This window comes from Oncorhynchus nerka, linkage group LG13 (assembly GCF_034236695.1).
Source record: "Oncorhynchus nerka isolate Pitt River linkage group LG13, Oner_Uvic_2.0, whole genome shotgun sequence".
In the NCBI taxonomy this organism is placed as follows: domain Eukaryota; kingdom Metazoa; phylum Chordata; class Actinopteri; order Salmoniformes; family Salmonidae; genus Oncorhynchus; species Oncorhynchus nerka.
The window spans coordinates 70,274,512-70,292,933 of record NC_088408.1 but is presented as its reverse complement, the minus strand read 5'-3'; the positions used below and the strand labels follow the sequence as shown (position 1 = coordinate 70,292,933).

At 41.1% G+C, this 18,422-nt stretch overlaps 1 protein-coding gene across 2 annotated transcripts; it reads right to left on the bottom strand.

The window, feature by feature from the left end:
- Positions 1–6,615: 6,615 nt before the first annotated feature.
- slc25a37 (solute carrier family 25 member 37) lies at positions 6,616–16,916 on the bottom strand. Of its 2 annotated transcripts, XM_065026631.1 has the most exons (5): positions 16,629–16,647; positions 10,872–10,983; positions 10,539–10,767; positions 10,248–10,304; positions 6,616–10,087 (listed from the first exon to the last, which is right to left on the bottom strand). In XM_065026631.1, exons 2-5 carry the CDS (start codon positions 10,950–10,952, stop codon positions 9,555–9,557), a joined length of 900 nt encoding a protein of 299 aa, XP_064882703.1. In that variant the 5' UTR covers positions 10,953–10,983; positions 16,629–16,647; the 3' UTR covers positions 6,616–9,554. The 2 variants fall into 2 exon arrangements, with proteins under 2 accessions (XP_064882703.1, XP_029533865.1); XM_029678005.2 differs by lacking the exon at positions 10,872–10,983 and having other exon boundaries at positions 16,629–16,916.
- Between the last annotated feature and the right edge of the window lie 1,506 nt (positions 16,917–18,422).

Sequence of the window (18,422 nt, the reverse complement as noted above, 5' to 3'; positions counted from 1 at the left end):
TTATTTGGTACGCTTACCTAGATAGGTCCATTGACAGATTCCTGTCTCTAGACAATTCCTTTGACCTCATGGCTTGGTTTTTGCTCTGACATGCACAGTCAAATGTGGGACCTTATATAGACAGGTGTGGGCCTTTCCAAATCATGTCTAATCAATTGAATTTAACACAGGTGGACTCCAATCAAGTAGGAGAAACATCTCAAAGATGATCAATGGAAACAGGATGCACCCGAGCTCAATTTCGAGTCTCATAGCAAAGGGACTGAATACTTATGTAAATATTTAGCAAATATTTCTAAAAACCTATTTTCGCTTTGTCATTATTGTGTCTAGATTGATGAGGACTTTTATTTATTTAGTCCATTTTTGAATATGTGGAAAAAGTCAAGGGGTCTGAATACTTTCCGAATGCACTGTTATATCTTGTAGATTGAAATAATTATTTGAAAAATAATCCCCCACTAAAACAAATAAATTGTGAGGAACACAGCAACAAAGTGAAGTTTTAGCTATAAGAGTAGCCAGATAAACAGAAAAAGAAATGAGGACAACATCATCCAAACATTGCTGATAAGATGACATGGTCTGGGGCTGTATGAGGAAGGGTATGTTTACAGTTGCACAACTCCAGTGTCGACAGAGGTCTGATCGAGTTCAGATAACCAAAGCCTTTATCTGGAGATTTGACGAGGCCATGCCAATAACCTGTTTGAGACCGATAACTAACTCACTGAGCTTAGGGATCCTCCTCAGGCAACGTACCCAACATGTTACATACAGTGTTATTTAACTGGTAACTCCAATATCAAATATAGGGATCATATCCCTATAAAATGAATAATAACAAATAGTAACCTGTTTACAAATAATGTGTAACTGTACAGTTATAAAAAGTGTAATACTTACATGGTTACATTGAATAAAAATATAAACGCAACATGTAAGGTGTTGGTAACATGTTTCATGAGTTGAAATAAAAGAAACCAAACATTTTCCATATGCACAAAAAGCTTATTCCGTGTTGTGCACAAATTTGTTTACATCCCTGTTAGTGAGCATTTCTCCTTTGCCAAGATAATCCATCCACCTGACAGGTGTGGCATATCAAGAAGCTGATTTAACAGCATGTCATTGTGTTGGGGACAATAAAAGGCCACTCTAAAATGTGCAGTTTTGTCACACAATGCCACAGATGTCTGAAGTTTTGAGGGAGCGTGCAATTGGCATGATGATTGTCCACCAGAGCTGTTGCCAGATAATTTAATGTTAATTTCTCTACCATAAGCCACCTCCAACGTTGTTTTAGAGAATTTGGCAGAACGTCCAGCCAGCCTCACAACCACAGACCACGTGTAATCACGCCAGCCCAGGACCTCAACATCCGGCTTCTTCACCTGCGGGATCATCTGAGACCAGTGACCTGGACAGCTGATGAAACTGTGGGTTTTGCACAACCGAAGTCAGAAACTGTCTCAGGGAACATAATCTGCATCATCTAGTCATCCTGATCAGGGTATTTTTTTCCAACAATTGTTTTCAGATATATTATTTCACTTATAATTCACTGCATCACAATTCCAGTGGGTTAGAAGTTTACATACACTAAGTTGACTGTGCCTTTAACAGCTTGGAAAATTCCAGAAAATTATGTCATGGCTTTGGAAGCTTCTGATAGGCTAATTCACATCATTTGAGTCAATTGGAGGTGTACCTGTGGATGTATTTCAAGGCCTACCTTCAAACTCAGTGCCTCTTTGCTTGACATCATGGGAAAATCAAAAGAAATCAGCCAAGACCTCAGAAGAAGAATTCTGGTTCATCCTTTGGAGCAATTTCCAAACGCCTGAAGGTACCACGTTCATCTGTACAAACAATAGTACGCAAGTATAAACACCATGGGACAATGCAGCCGTCATACCGCTCAGGAAGGAAACGTGTTCTGTCTCCTAGAGATGAACGTACTTTGGTGTGAAAAGTGCAAATCAATCCCAGAACAACAGCAAAGGACCTTGTGAAGATGCTGGAGGAAACGGGTACAAAAGTATCTATATCCACAGTAAAACGAGTCCTATACTGACATAACCTGAAAGACCGCTCAGCAAAGAAGAAGCCACTGCTCCAAAACTGCCATAAAGCCAGACTACAGTTTGCAACTGAACATGGGGACAAAGGTAATACTTTTTGGAGAAATGTCCTCTGGTCTGATGAAACAAAAGTAGAACTGTTTGGACATAATGACCATCGTTATCTTTGGAGGAAAAAAGGGGAGGCTTGCAAGCTGAAGAACACCAACCCAACCGTGGAGCACAGGGGGGGGGGGGGGGGCATCATGTTGTGGGGGTGCTTTGCTGCAGGAGGGACTGGTGCACTTCACAAAATAGATGGCATCATGAGGCAATACAATTATGTGGATATATTGAAGCAACATCTCAAGACATCAGTCAGGAAGTTAAAGCTTGGTCGGAAATGGGTCTTCCAAATGGACAATGATCCAAAGCATACTTCCAAAGGTTTGGCAAAATGGCTTAAGGACAACAAAGTCAAGTTATTGGAGTGGCCATCACAAAGCCCTGACCTCAATCCCATAGACAATTTGTGGGCAGAACTGAAAAAGCGTGTGCGAGCAAGGTCTACAAACCTGACTCAGTTACACCAGCTCTGTCAGGAGGAATGGGCTAATATTCACCCAACTTATTGTGGGAAGCTTGTGGAAGGCTACCCAAAATGGTTGACCCAAGTTAAACAATTTAAAGGCAATGCTACCAAATACTAGTTAACTGTATGTAAACTTCTGACCCACTGGGAATGTGATGAAATAAATAAAAGCTGAAATAAATCACTTTCTACTATTATTCTGACATTTTACATTCTTAAAATAAAGTGGAGATCCTAACTGACCTAAGACAGGGATTTTTTACTATTATTAAATGTCAAGAATTGTGAAAAACTGAGTTTAAATGTATTTGGCTAAGGTGTACATAAACTGCTGACTTCAACTGTATCTGTGACCAACAGATGCATATTCGTATTCCCAGTTACGTATGTGAAATCCTTAGATTAGGGCCTAATGAATTTATTTCAATTAACTAATTTCCTTATATGAACTGTCATTCAGTAAAATCTTAGAAATGATTGAATGTTGCGTTTATATTTTTGTTCAGTGTAGTTTCACTATGCATGTTTCATAGTCTAACAATAAGTTGCACTGTACCGGTGCTGCTGGCTTATGGTTTCTCATTATTATGCGAGTGTGAAGTGAAATCTAAACAGATGTTCTAAATGAAAGAATAACTGTAAAAAGGATGACTACATCCCCATTCATCTCTAGCAAGCTATATTTTGTGAACAAGGCCCTTGGAGGACACAGGTAGTGAAGAGGAGATATCATCTGTTTTGACGAATTAGAAATCTGACAGTATCTCTCAGTGTGTCTCTGGCAACATGGTGTAAAAGAACATGCCCATCAAGATAAAGGAGCTTGTTGACGGCCATAGCTGAAGGTTAGAACTATAATAACCCCATGTGCTATTGTGTAGCCTGCACTTCCAGGAGCTGTGAGGGACATGGTACATTGATTTACAAACACAGTAGAGTAAAAGAACCTCCTCCCTGTCTCTCTTCCTCCACATTGTATTTCTTTATGCTCAGACAGAGGGAGTGTCTCTCCGCCACCGCTACAAACAGTCTTTCCCAAAATCAAAGATGAGGGGTTGAAAAGAGGGAGGTCCCAATTCACCTTCCCACGCAGAGGCTCATAAGCCCCCATCGTAACATGGAGCCACCAAAGCATACCATGACTACATAGTTGCCATACTGTAGAAAGAGGATCTGCATGGGAACAGAGGGACACCATATAATTTTAATACTCATTCCTGTGATATCAATAATGAGGAAATAAATGTTGCTTTGAAGTACAGTGGGGAGAACAAGTATTTGATACACTACCGATTTTGCAGGTTTTCCTACTTACAAAGCATGTAGAGGTCTGTACTTTTTATCATAGGTACACTTCAACTGTGAGAGACAAAAAAAATCCAGAAAATCACATTGTATGATTTTTAAGTGATTAATTAGCATTTTAATGCATGACATAAGTATTTGATACATCAGAAAAGCAGAACTTAATATTTGGTACAGAAACCTTTGTAATTACAAACAGAGATCATACGTTTCCTGTAGTTCTTGACCAGGTTTGCACACACTGCAGCAGGGATTTTGGCAAACTCCTCCATACAGACCGTCTCCAGATCCTTCAGGTTTTGGGGCTTTCGCTGGGCAATACGGACTTTCAGCTCCCTCCAAAGATTCTCTATTGGGTTCAGATCTGGAGACTGGATAGGCCACTTCAGGACCTTGAGATTCTTCTTACGGAGCCACTCCTTAGTTGCCCTGTCTGTGTGTTTCAGGTCGTTGTCATGCTGGAAGACCCAGCCACGACCCATCTTCAATGCTCTTACTGAGGGAAGGAGGTTGTTGGCCAAGATCTCGCAATACATGGCCCCATCCATCCTCCCCTCAATACGGTGCAGTCGTCCTGTCCCCTTTGCAGAAAATCATCCCCAAAGAATGATGTTTCCACCTCCATGCTTCACGGTTGGGATGGTGTTCTTGGGGTTGTACTCATCCTTCTTCCTCCAAACATGGTGAGTGGAGTTTAGACCAAAAAGCTCTATTTTTGTCTCATCAGACCACATGACCTTCTCCCATTCCTCCTCTGGATCATGCATATGGTCATTGGCAAACTTCAGACGGGCCTGGACATGCGCTGGCTTGAGCAGGGTGACCTTGCGTGCGCTGCAGGATTTTAATCCATGACGGCGTAGTGTGTTACTAATGGTTTTCTTTGAGACTGTGGTCCCAGCTCTCTTCAGGTCATTGACCAGGTCCTGCCATGTAGTTCTGGGCTGATCCCTCACCTTCCTCATGATCATTGATGCCCCACGAGGTTAGATCTTGCATGGAGCCCCAGACTGAGGGTGATTGACCATCATCTTGAACTTCTTCCATTTTGTAATAATTGCGCCAACAGTTGTTGCCTTCTCACCAAGCTGCTTGCCTATTGTCCTGTAGCCCATCCCAGCCTTGTGCCGGTCTACAATTGTCCTTACACAGCTCTCTGGTCTTGGCCATTGTGGAGAGGTTGGAGTCTGTTTGAGTGAGTGTGGGGACAGGTGTATTTTATACAGGTAACGAGTTCAAACAGGTGCAGTTAATACAGGTAATGAGTGGAGAACAGGAGGGATTCTTAAAGAAAAACTAATAGGTCTATGAGAGCCGGAATTCTTACTGGTTGGTTGGTGATCAAATACTTATGTCATGCAATATAATGCAAATTAATTACTTAAAAATCATACGTGATTTTCTGGATTTTGTTTTGGATTCCGTCTCTCATAGTTGAAGTGTACCTATGATAAAAATTACAGACCTCTACATGCTTTGTAAGTAAGAAACACTGCTGATTTTGCAGGTTATCAAATACATGTTCTCCCCACTGTATATCTATAATGACAAAAGTGAAGTGAGAGTTCATGGAAATGTGCCCCTAATGTCTGAACAGAAACAAATAGACAGAATGAAAATGTTTTTAAAAAATGTTAAATCCTGCACTTTTCCTGTTTAGCTCTGTGCTTCAACAGTCTATCTCCCTGTGAATCTGATTGGCCCTTAAGATTCAGCACATAGTGTGGTCGTGACACCATCATGCTGCTCTTCATGGTACCCACTCATACTTTGGAAAACAAAGAGATTACTTCCTTTAAAGACAGGGAAAAACCGAACTCCACTACAAAGACAGGCATTGTCAGTGCTCTAATATGCCGTGACTGGCTAACAAATTTGCTGGAGCTGAAAGTGGTTTAAATCAGCCCTGATCGTTGCACAAGGGAAGATTCCCTGGACAGCGGTGAAACTGGATCCCTGATGTACGTACCATGGCACCAGCACAGCTCCTTTTTTTCTCCCATCAGCAGATATACTCTTGCATCCGACTCGTCAGATGGTTGTCATGGATTTTATGCCCTGTCCTCATATTGTGTGAGTGGTTAGTGATTACATTCATAGCATTGTAGTTAATGTTATAAATGTATGCTGTTATACAATGATGCAACACAATACACTATAAAAGTGATACTGCATTTTCCAGGAAGTAGCCTTGTCAAACTGTCATAGGATTTTTGATGTAGCGCATTGGTCTTCAGCACAAAAACCTTCTTAAAAGGAATCTGGCATTTATCCACAAACACAATTTTATATACATCTTATATGACCACATAATAACCACAATCAACAAGCCCGTGATTTCAAAATTATTAAGGCATATGTCAATATTATACCTTATCAAATGCAACAATTAAACATTGTAAAAATTCCCTAACTCTCACCATAACCACACATCATTTCCAGAAAGACACCTGGCTACAACTCCAACAACACATGTGAGCAGTGTGCTTTGAGGTGACAATCCATTATGAACTATAGTGCCCTCTATTGGTTCTAAAGTCATAAAGCTCAAGGTACAGACTGGTCTTTCCACATACTTTAAGACTGAGAGCCCTCAGTGACACTCCATTAAATCACATTGTTTAACAATAATAATAATAGAGTCCAGTGCACATATCATTTATCACCTGCATTTTTATTTCAGCTCCAGTGTTATATACACTGTAGCAGCATTACCACAGTCATTTAACATTCTTGTGCTGTAGATGGCACTCTTGTCATAAATCTTCCCAGTTTCCCCCGGTGTTTTGTGCGCAAAAAAGCAGCAAAGATGTAACATGATGAACATCCCTAGATAAGATATAAATTCACCAAATCTCCATTAACACAATCACTCTTATTCATGGGGCATACATAATAATTAAAAGTACATTATATTGAAATGATCTCACAGTTAAGTTACACAAGCTAGACAATAAGCATGGGTTTAAGACTTATTTTTCCTTAGATCTCTTGGGCTAATGTAATGTGTCTGAGCAAAACAAGACCTGTGTTCTGTGGATACTTTATCAAAAATGATTCAGAAGCTAAAGCAAGACTAAATACCTGAACCAGATTAGTCTAATGACCATTTTAAACATTTGATTATCATCCAGTCCATGTAACTATCCATTTCGATCTCCAAGTTTCTTAAAAAGGTCAGTTCTACTCAACATTAATGCATAGGAGCAGTATTGTTTGTAATATCTGGCGAGTGATTCTTAATGGAATTAATTCCATCAACTGTATGACCAGCATTTCTTAAAACATAAGATTCATTAAAATTGAATGAAATGCATAGAACAAAAATGGCATGTTGGCATTTGTATAGTAAGTAACATACATTACAGTTGTCTGGAGTTCCCCTTTTTCAGAAATAGTAATGAACAATATGCCAGAAACATCAAATGAATTAACCTCATCTCTACCTCTTGTGAAAATGTTGAGGCACAAAGTGACTTTTGAAACATCATAAGGACAGCTATATGACTAGCTCAACTAAAGAGGTCCAAAGAATAAGAAGCTAAAGCTTTTTTTGTTTGCAGATGATGCTTGTATTTTACAGGTATGTTCACCACTACAGGTTTGCAAATAGGAAATCATACAATACATATCTTTGGGAACTTTAACAAGGAATAAACCTATATTTGAGGGACTGGGACCTTTGGAGATCTCATAGAACCAGCTGTACTTCACTGGTGAACAAACCCAACAACATTTAATTAAAAGCAAACAAACAAATCTTGCAGCTCTGTGGATTACAGCAATATGTGGAGGAATGTCTGCCTTCTGAGCGGAAAACTCAGAGCCAAGAGGCTGGGAAGAGAGCAGGGAGAGCACAGGAAGTGACTAAAATGGGCCAAAAAAAAAAAAAAAAAAGAGTCTAATAAATAGAGCGTGCCAACCAGCTGATCTGGTAACCCATTAGTAATGGGCCCATTGTCACAGACTGTACCCAATGCTTAAAGGATTCGCCCGATTAACTGCCATGGGCTGCAGTGGTACTCATTCCAAATTCTGCTGTCTAACATTGAATGTTTTATTTGTTTTGTAGTAGTTTGAGAATCTGTCAAATCTGCTCATCACACATAAAATAATTTTAGAGATATAAACTAAGTACATTATTACAAGCATGATATTTTACTCCAAAGCTAAATATGAACATCACAGATGTGTCTGAATGCAGAGATGAGGCGGTCCATGCCACCAGCCTCTTACAGGTTTGATGCTGAGGTTTGGTTCACCTGAGGACCAGCATCATGAAATGCCTCCTGGGAAACAATCACTCACTAAAATATATAAAACACTGCCTCTTCTCTGCAACATAGATTGTTATATAATACACTCGAACACTCACATTGGTGAGAGTCCAGAGCATACTACTGTGCTCAAACAAGGCTAATATTTGGGCCGTTATGGCCTAATACACCTTTATTATTGAGAGGGATTCCAGTAACCTCTCAGGAAAGGGAGGCAATACTCACGTCACTGGGTGGTCAAAATAAACTACTGAAACTGAACTACTAAACTACTGCAGACTTTGACTGGCGCAGAGGTTAGAATGAAGACCTATCTAAAGTTAAAAAACCCAGCACAACATTTAGTGGTTCAGCCAAAAGGAAATTTAACCCTTAGAACTGCATTTCCAACACAGAATAGAAAACAGGCCCTCATCTTGAAAGGTTTAGGCTAGCTCAGATTATAGGCACATTGTATGATGCCAACCTTCTGGCCAAGGAAAAATAACATGGTCCTATTTCAGTACATTTGGTTTTAACGAGTGATTTCTTGCTATGATTGATGAAAAGGTAACATATAAAGATCATACGATTTAATCTACATTTCAATGGCAAACAACGATTATGTTAATGGTGACTGAACCAATCCATTTCTATTAAGGACATGGACAACACAAAACACTTTAAAGTCGTGGCTGCCTTCAATGCTAAAGAGGCACTTTGAAAGCGCAATTGTGTCTACTGTGCAGCGAAACTCAGGAATGTGTTCAATAAAACAGTCCTTTATAAATACACAAGGAAATAAAACAAGCAAACAACTATGTGTATCTTCCAAATCCATAAAATGCAAGCCATGGTAAGCAAATCAAATAAATAAAAAGTTCCCATATCAGATCTACAAACATACTGTATGAATGTAACCCAACATAATCATGAAAATACTGTCACCAGATAGTGATAGATGAAGTTGGTAGTGTTGTGTGCTTAGTGAACGGGTGATTTGGGAAAAGGGCCTGTTGCCATATGAAGATGACCTTTTCTCTGTATACATCTCTGTGCAGTTCCTGTAACAGCCTCCACTCCTCTAATGAATGACAGTGCACAATGGAAGGGCTTGCTGGGTAGGAAAGTGAAGGGTAAGGAGTGCCACGGTCTACCACAGCAAGTCTTTCAAACTTCCTCCACTGCAGTGACTTCCCTTTGAGTTATTATACAAAAGCACACACAGATATAAATTATGAACACGATGTCACCATGAGGCTTTTTGCATTGATCCCACAGGAGAACCAGGAGCCTCTTGTACAGGTGTGGTCACATTGCGGTGTCCACAGCCCTTCCTCAGACTGGGCCAGCTGGCCCAGCCTCTCGCTCCATCTGCTGCTTGGTCAGGACATACTTAAAGAACTCATAGACTGACCAGGCGATGGCAGTGGAGGGCATCTGGTATATGACCCGGGCCTGGATCCCTTTGAAAAAGGCAGCCGTGCCACCGAGGCGATACACTGTCCTGAAGGCGTTGGCCATGCCTGTGAGGTGACCACTGATGTGTATGGAGCTGAGCGCTACGTTCTCCTGTGTGTTGAGCAGGGTCTTACACACGTCCAGCGGGGTGGTTATGGCTGCAGATACGGCCCCTGCCGCAGCCCCAGACAACACGTGGCTGCCGGGGTGGTACTGTCTGTGGGGGTTTAGCCGCTCCTGCATCAGCTCATATGTCATGAAGTGGACAGCCTGGAAGGGAATGTTCATGGCCAGCTGTGTGCTGTAGCTGCGGTAGAAGGCTGCGAGCCCCTCAGTGCGCTGTATAGTCCCAACGCAGTCCAACAGGTTCCGGTAGGGAGAGTTGTACATCTGCATCCGCTGTTTCACCACTAAGACACCATGAAGGACAGCACCACCACACAGACAGGGGAACAAAGAGAAGGGGGTTGATATACTGTATAACCCCCCCCAGCTAGAACGGTTTGTTACCATCTTGATTTCTAATTGAAAAAGTCACAAAAAACCCAAAGCACCCTTTCAAAGCCTTACCTTCAGCTGGGTTCATGACTGCGTCATGCAGCACAGTGGCCACACAGCCTGCCAGTCCTAGATGGAACAAAGACAGTCAAAGTCAGGCATGTTACCACCCATCAACATACAATACCTCACGTAATAATACATCAGTTCTAACCAAGCCAATTGTTTATAATGTTAGTTTATCAAAACTGCCAGCACAACTACCAAAACAATTAACTTCTTCCTGTGCCATGTTCCCTGACCTTCCAGTGGTCAGTATGTAATGCGAGTTAGAATTCCAAGGGAAACAGAACTGTACTGCACCATTGGCTATGTGGCTGTTTCCTCCATTCTGAATGACCTCGCTGAGTGTGCGCTTGACATGTTCGTAGCAGGCAAAGTAGAGGGCGTGAGCAGGGCCGGCCCCCAGCATTGTGATGTTCAGGCCCCTCAGGGGTCTGAGGAGACCCTCTGTCCGGACGATCCTTCTTAGGGCCTCATACACGCTGCTGTACTGAGCCTTAGGATCTGGCTGCAAACTTTGCATCCTGGTCTAGAGAAAGAAGAGGGATATTTTAAGTGAGAGACCCTAGCTTCTCATGAAGTAGTCTGTACAACCTGCTAAACTACAGACTGTAGTCAAACCTACACACTCACCTGGGCTGTCTGTTTCTGAGGTAATTGTTTCTCCTGTGAGGTCTCACCATGTTTTTGATATCTGTTCTTGGCGGAACTCATGTCCTTTCTGAGTGATGCGTCTGTCCCAGGCCTAGGGTGGGGGGCTGTGTCAGTTCCTTGTTATACCCTGACACGCCAAGTTATTTGGACAGCACAAACAATGTTTTTATTTAGCCCAAAATGTAGTGCAGCCCAAAAGACATGCCATTTTTATCTTTCTTAGATTATTGCCTTGTTTCCTTCCACCCCCCAACAATAAAATATAAATTACATTTCCTTCAGATACATCTGGAGGCTTGAGGGATTCATAAAACTTTGAGTTTGTCAAACTGAACAGAAACTCTACACTTATCACAGACGTTGTTGAGCTCTACCTCAAGGAGACAATGATTTCTGTATGTGCCTTCAAGACTGCTTCTGTAGTCATCTTTTACTCATAGGTGACATTACTCATTTCTCTCAACGCATCTTTGAAAGGGTGAATCCAATGTCTTATCTGTAGTCTATACAAAACATTAACACCTGCTCGTTCAATGAAAGACTGACCAGGTGAATCCAGATGAAAGCTATGATCCCTTATTGATGTCACTTGTTAAGTCCACTTCAATCTGTGTAGATGAAGGGGAGGAGAATAGTTGAAGGATTTTTAAGCCTTGAAACATGGATTGTGCATGTTTGCCATTCAGAGGGTGAATGGGCAAGACAAAATATTTAAGTGCCTTTGAACAGAGTATGGTAGTAGGTGTCAAGCACACCAGTTTGTGTATAGAACTGCAATGCTGCTGAGTTTTTCCACGCTCAACAGTTTCCCGTGTGAATCAAGAATGGTTCATCACCCAAAGGACATCCAGCCAACTTGACAACTGTGGGAAGCATTGGAGTCAACATGGGCCAGCATCCCTGTGGAACGCTTTCGACACCTTGTAGAGTCATGCCCCGACAAATTGAGGCTGTTCAGAGGGCAAAAGGGGGCGCTACTCAATATTAGGAAGGTGTTTCTAATGTTTGAGATAGTACTATATATATATATATATAGTACTGTTATTACTTAGGCAAAATGTATGGCAATAATGTATACCCACCATAACAAGGCACACCAACTAGCCAGAGACAAGATTAGACAATTGAATTGGAAACAACGACCTTCCTTCATTTATCAAACACGCGTACGTGCCGATTTGCTCAAACAATTCCGAACTAGGACTTTGATCCTACTCCAACTCCAAGCAGCTTTGGTCCTCAACTGTTCAGGTTTTTGTATTAACTTTTTTTCCACATCTGATCGACGCCTGGGAGAACAGAGAGATATTGTCACAAGGGGACAAATGAGTTAGCCTAGTGAGAGTACTTTTGTAAACAAAAAAGGCTCTACTCAGGAAAACCTGGCTCACAATTTAACAATGTAGGCCTAATCCTTGAGTGAGTTAGGATTCAGCCCTTAGTTACCAGCAGCAAGCCGACTGCATGTCTGTAGCTTACCTCCCCATTATGTTATTATCTCAGCCTCCACATCCAAGTAATTCCATCTACTTAGCAGCTTTGCTCTAGAGAAACCACCACACAGGACAGCTTCACAGGATTATCTCTGCGTGATATCAGTTAGGGTGCATGATGTACTGTATTACAGACAAATATACAATTTTGAAGGTCTATACATTTATATTTAATACTATTTACTTTAATAATATAATCACATTCCTGCAGGAGTGCTACAGTAGTTGAGCTCTAAAGGGGAGAAGAAAAAACCAATACACAAGCAGTTGATATGTGTGGAGAATGAGATACACCTGCAGACGGAAGGTGGGAAGGGGGCTCAAAGCTGTAATACTGATACATGTTGGACCTCTGCCCAGGTTCTGGCCACCCCCTGTCAGATCCTACTTTAAGTGATAAGAGTCCCCCTTAAGCACCACTGAAGCAAAATGTTTCTAAAAAGAAATTGAGCAAAGATGAGAAGAAAAGAGTACAGAATGAGACTGCTGTCAAACATCTTACTATTTTTTGATACTCTATGCTCATTAAGTTCTTCTGGCCTCAGCCTTACAGAGAGAGCGACTTTGCCTGCCTCTGTCTGTAATCATTAGGCAACTTGACAAAACAGAGCTAGCTTTATCCCAGTTGGCGTTTATCACAGTGACGGTACAATGCCTCTGGCCATTCAAATGGCTACTCTTTTTGGCTGTGCCATGCCGTGCCAAAGAACCAGGAAACAAACCTATTGATTGAATATTAGACAAACTTGTAGACCTTACTTCATTTGGTTAATTTCCTCACCTTGTCCGACAATTAAGTAATGTAAAATCTCCAACAACGTAATAATTAGGATAAATAAATCTGCTGCATGGCACACAATGAGTCATTTGTTTGCATTCTACTGCCACTGATCTCAGTTTACTACCAGGAAATGCATTCCTGATGGGCTTAAAAGGCACAGAGCAGTCAAAGATGTGATTTTCCTGTGTTTTATATACATTTCCACACTGAGGTTGGAATAATACTGAAATTGTGAAAATGACAATGGCCTTTTAGTGTAAGAGCGGTTTGAAAAGGCTACTGGAAATTTCAGCCTGCTTTGGTGGGATGGTGTTTTGGTCTGCCTGACAATATAAGTTAATAGACCAATAACAAAGTGGGTTCCAAACCTCTCTGCCAATAACAGCTACTTCAGGTTACATATCCCTCCCATTAGTCTCGTCCAATGAGGCACCTCACTCAGTCCTAGATCAATTTCTCAAGCGAGAATTTCTCTTCACCAAGAAGCGATGTGGTTTTAACATTTTAATTGAAAACAAATCGCAGTAAGGTACCTTTTTTTTTACTAGAAATGATTTGATATTTAAAACAGCTGCATTGGACCTTTAAGAACTACTTCATGAGAGGAAGCAGTACATTTCTCAAAATAAGACGTTTTGGTGATGACAGTAATAAAACTATTAGTAAATATATAGAGTAAATATCTAGTATATATATAGAGTAAATATCTAGAGCTAGGATAACTCTGAAGCCATTATAACACAAGTATACCCCAACTCCCATCTCCAATACAGCCACCTGATCAACTCAAATAAATCGTTTCAGTAACTGTATTTCTTACAGAAGATTTTGGTTCAAAAACTCTTTCAGTTTTAACATTAATGGCACCCTTCCAACTGGCGAGGAGGAAGGGGAGCCATTGGGTACTGGAGTGGAAAAATCGCACCAGCTCATCCTGCTTGTTTTGGGCTGGAGAGAAAAGCAGGGCTGGCAACAGCAGAATTCATTAAGGTTCTATGGCCAGCATAAGAAGTACTGTTTTTCCCCCCACTCTTCCATGACAATGAATGGAGGTTGTAGTGTAGACATGGGGCAGGGAATCTCTGTTTCTGTGTGCCACCACTGCTTTAACTCTTCAGCGGGGAGGGGCTCATCAGTAGCAAGCTAACTTCAGAAGCCTGAGAAACATCACACACTGTAGGGGTTAAAGTCACCCTACTGTGATAGAACTGGGAGACCAGAACCTACTGGTGGCTGTGGACGTCAGTGTGTTCTGTGTTTCTTTTAAACGAAAAGTAATGATTAAATGTGTGTGCATGGCATGAGTGTAAATGCATTTCAGGAGTTAATCCCATGGCTTGCAGAGGCTGTATGGCAGTTTGCTAATCAGCTGTATAAGAGAAAGACGGTGCACACACCCTTTTTCTGACTGATTCCAAATGCTTACGCCCATTGGGACATGAAGATAACACTTCTAGTAGTGGCACAGAGGGACGTATAGTTACTAGAAGTAGGCCTATAGTATATCTACTTAACTCTAAACCATTCCTCCATAAAAAAAATAAGTTCATAGCAGGGTCGTCCACAAAATGAGTGCCTTTTGCATCCATTTCATACGTTAAGTATAAATTGTGCACCAATATTTAATTTTAAGGGGAGTAAGACTTTCTAAAGTGCCAAAATGCAGCATTCTGACATGTCCCTCTGTGCATCCTCTGACTTCTAAGAAGATTAACGCACTTCAACATTATTGTAAAGCCCTCGTTAATATTGTTGCTTTGACAGTGATTTCTGAATATTACTTTTAAGGTAAAAAAAAAAAAAACTGTACTCTATTTGAAGGTCAATCCTGTTATGTGAACTGAACACATTTTAACATGGTGAAACTATTTCTTTTGAAAAATGAAATTCTAAAAGAAACATTGAATAGCCAAATAATAGTGTAAAAGCAGGTGAGCTGCTTCTACTCTTTTACTACATTTTCTGGTGTTTTGTGGTGGAACACTGAGCGGGTCGAGCATAACACATCAACCCTATTACCCATAGACAGGCTACAAATGTTTTAACCGTGTAAAATGTTTTGTGAAGCTTGCATTCAATTGCCACTCCCTGTTTCACACAAGCTTCCATTCCCCCGTGATAGGTCAACCCTGTCACTTTATTTCGCACTTAAGTCTTATTTTTTTGTCTCAAGGGGAAAACATTTTTTTTAATTGAACATGTGCTCTTTATGATAGAATGTTAAAATTAGGTGAAATATAACTTTCTCACCAAGTTAGTGCTCAAGGGCACCTAATTGGTGGAACAGCCCAGCAGCGGAGTTAATGAAACACTGTGGCTAGGTTTGGCTGTGTTGACTAGATGTGTAAAGTCTGGCTCTAAAACCTTACGTTGTAAGATGGGCAGCATGAAAGGTCCAACTACAGATTCTTGCCGTTACAGAGGAGGAAGTGGCGACAATGGCTTGTGTAACCCTGTTGAAGAGACATGGGCTAATTTGGCTCCATATCCGATCATCTCATTCTGATGGTCTGACTGATTAAAAATGTTGGACCATGTAGCCTATGCCTTTTTTTGCCACAAGCTTTACTCTCTGTAGGTAGTCAGTGTTCTCTATTGATTTGTCAAGTTAAACATGTTTCAAATGTACATGCAATGTACTTAAATAAAAATGTATGAATGAACTTCATGAAATGATCTGGGAAATAACTACTGGTATGCAATGAGGGGGCATAGCGGGGTACAGAGTTCAAAGCCAATTACTCATTACTTGTATGTCCTCTTATACTATAGGTTACCTAGAAGCCTATAAACTTTGACTAGTCCATAAATAAATGATTTGGTTTAGTATATTTTACAATAACCACTAGCTACAGTTGACCACAATGTTACCTAAATTTGAGCACATTTGACAGCTGTAACCTGGCACACAGCCATGTGACCTTCACCTGTTTGCCTCAATTGTCTGACAACCAGTTTAATAAGTTCAGATGTGGGTAAGATAAAGAATGGTATAGAACAAATGGGCACTGAGTGTGTAATGTCAGATAGCTATGTCTACATGTCCATGCTTCACAATGAACTTGAAGGTAGTTGGATGTTAAAGTTTTAGCAAACAAGCTAGCTAACTTAGCTGGTTAGCAGCTGTAGCTAAGCGTGCGGTTAAATACTGGAAACGTTCAATTGCATGATGTTTCATTAACAGGGTGAGTACTTTCAGGAAGACCGGGAGAATTTCACATATGCGAGCGAGTGTCTTGCTATGCTAAGGCATGTCTCATAACGCGTAAGTTGGCTGGCTAGTAGCTGGCTAATTATCGCTAGCGTCTAGCTAGCTAGCCAACTACCTAGCGTTTACACATTTAAACTGGTAAGGTTATTTCCTCCCCTGCGTGCTGATGAGTTGGAAAGCAGAAATGCATAATGATACGAATGAAAAGTGTTACTGAGCCCATCACTTGGTTGATGGGCTAGCAAGCCTACCTTGACAGAGTCCACGGGGTACATCACCGTGTGCTCCAGTATTCCAGCCACGGCTCCTGCTGTCATGTGGATTGTCAATGAGGCATGCGCTGGCAAACTCTCGTAGTCACCGTCGCCTTCCGAAGGCTCCCCATCTTTACCCTTAATCTCCGACATGTCCAAGGTTGCCACCACCGGGTCAGCACGCAACTCCATGCGGGGGAGACTGATCAAAAGGAGATCTTTACAAACAAGCACTGAATCGGCGGCATGGACAACCACAACATTATCAACCAGTTCCAGCGCCTAGATGACGTCAGAATAATACACGATAGCTGTCTAGTTTGAGCAATGAACATCCAGAAAATCGAAAATGAGGCGGAACCAACAGCCGGAATTGTCCAATGAAAAGTAGCCCACTAGTGCTAGCCTGTTTACAGAATTGACAGCGCTTTTCAATGAGGGGGTTCGATTAATTTCATCCGGGCGCTCGTGTTGCACCGGCGGAAATTTGTTCGCATTCGATTTGGAACCGGGCTACCTCCCAGACGTGAGTCAGGTACTCCGCTCTGTCAAACAGAGAAGTCTGCTCAAAACAAAAATGACGTAGTTGAACACGTGGGATTAGTAGGATTCTGTGTTTTCCCATGCAAATGTGATTGCTTTATAAAAAAAACGATTTATCTGCCTTCCCAGTGAAACTTATTACAATTGTTTTATGGAAAAGTTGTATGTTTCTGGAAGATGCATCATGCTACTGCTTTTTGACAACATGACCGAGCCCTGCCGATTACTGTTCATTTTGAGAAAGGTGCTCCTCCCTCCTTTCACCCAATGAAGTGATGGGCCATTGACTGGTTCAACCCTGGGCAGCTTAAATAACTCCCTCATTAACCATAATATGGACAAAGGGGTCACAAAGGTAATTGATTCCTGTCTATTTCAAAAGTAATACATGTTTACCCTTATTAAAACAACCTAAATTGCCAATATAATACAGCATGTGGCATGAGGAATCACTCAAAATATCATCAACATGAGCTGAGTGCTGCTAGCATGGAGAAGCCTACAAGGAGTGGAAACAGGCTAGGCTGATGCACATTAAACTCCTACTATGTATGTCATGATGAAAGTGATGTAGCCTTTTTCCAAGCCTTTTTTTCTATGAGCTTTATTTGTCAATGGTAGTCCTACATATGATGTTAAATGCATATGGCACTGCATACTGTATGTCATATTGCATAAGGTAAACTGAATTAAGAAAGTAAACAGATTTATCCCACTCTGGTTTGTTCGATTTTTAAAAATAATTTGTTTTGGTGGATTGTGGTGCTATTCAATACCAGTGTTTGGTAGTAAATGTATATTTTGACTGGGCTGGGCCATAGTGCTGTAATCCCATCAAATAGTAAAGTAGGGTGTATTCCTCACCGAGGGTGGGTGCCTAGGGGTGGGTGTGTAGATTAGCAGGGTTGTGGTCCCCTTATCACACACCATCTGTTCAGTACATGGTAGTAGAGCAATCTGAAACAGACAATGTTCAACCTCACCCTTTTTAGTAGAAGTGTGTCTACCCCAAATCATACAAGCCTGTATGATTGAAATTTGAGACCTGTTGCTTGGAAGTCACAGATATAGGAATTTATTTTGAGCCAGTTTGCTACAGAAGGAAAATAATCCTGCAGGCTGCAGCAACAGAAAATATGAATTATTATGTGGATTATAATTTATGGAAATTTTGGTGGGGGTTGATACATTTTTCGAAAGGGAAAATCAAGCCTTTTTAAACCTCAAATTAAAATAAAATAAAATACA

Bases quoted from the DNA above. Each gene is read 5' to 3' on its own strand.
- slc25a37 (XM_029678005.2), bottom strand. From the start codon at position 16,823: ATGGAGTTGCGTGCTGACCCGGTGGTGGCAACCTTGGACATGTCGGAG. The intron at 10,768-16,628 runs GTAGGCTTGCTA...TTCTTTCTCTAG, and splicing joins ACCCCGTGGACTCTGTCAAG to ACCAGGATGCAAAGTTTGCA. The intron at 10,088-10,247 runs GTAAGGCTTTGA...ATGGTGTCTTAG, and splicing joins AGTCATGAACCCAGCTGAAG to TGGTGAAACAGCGGATGCAG.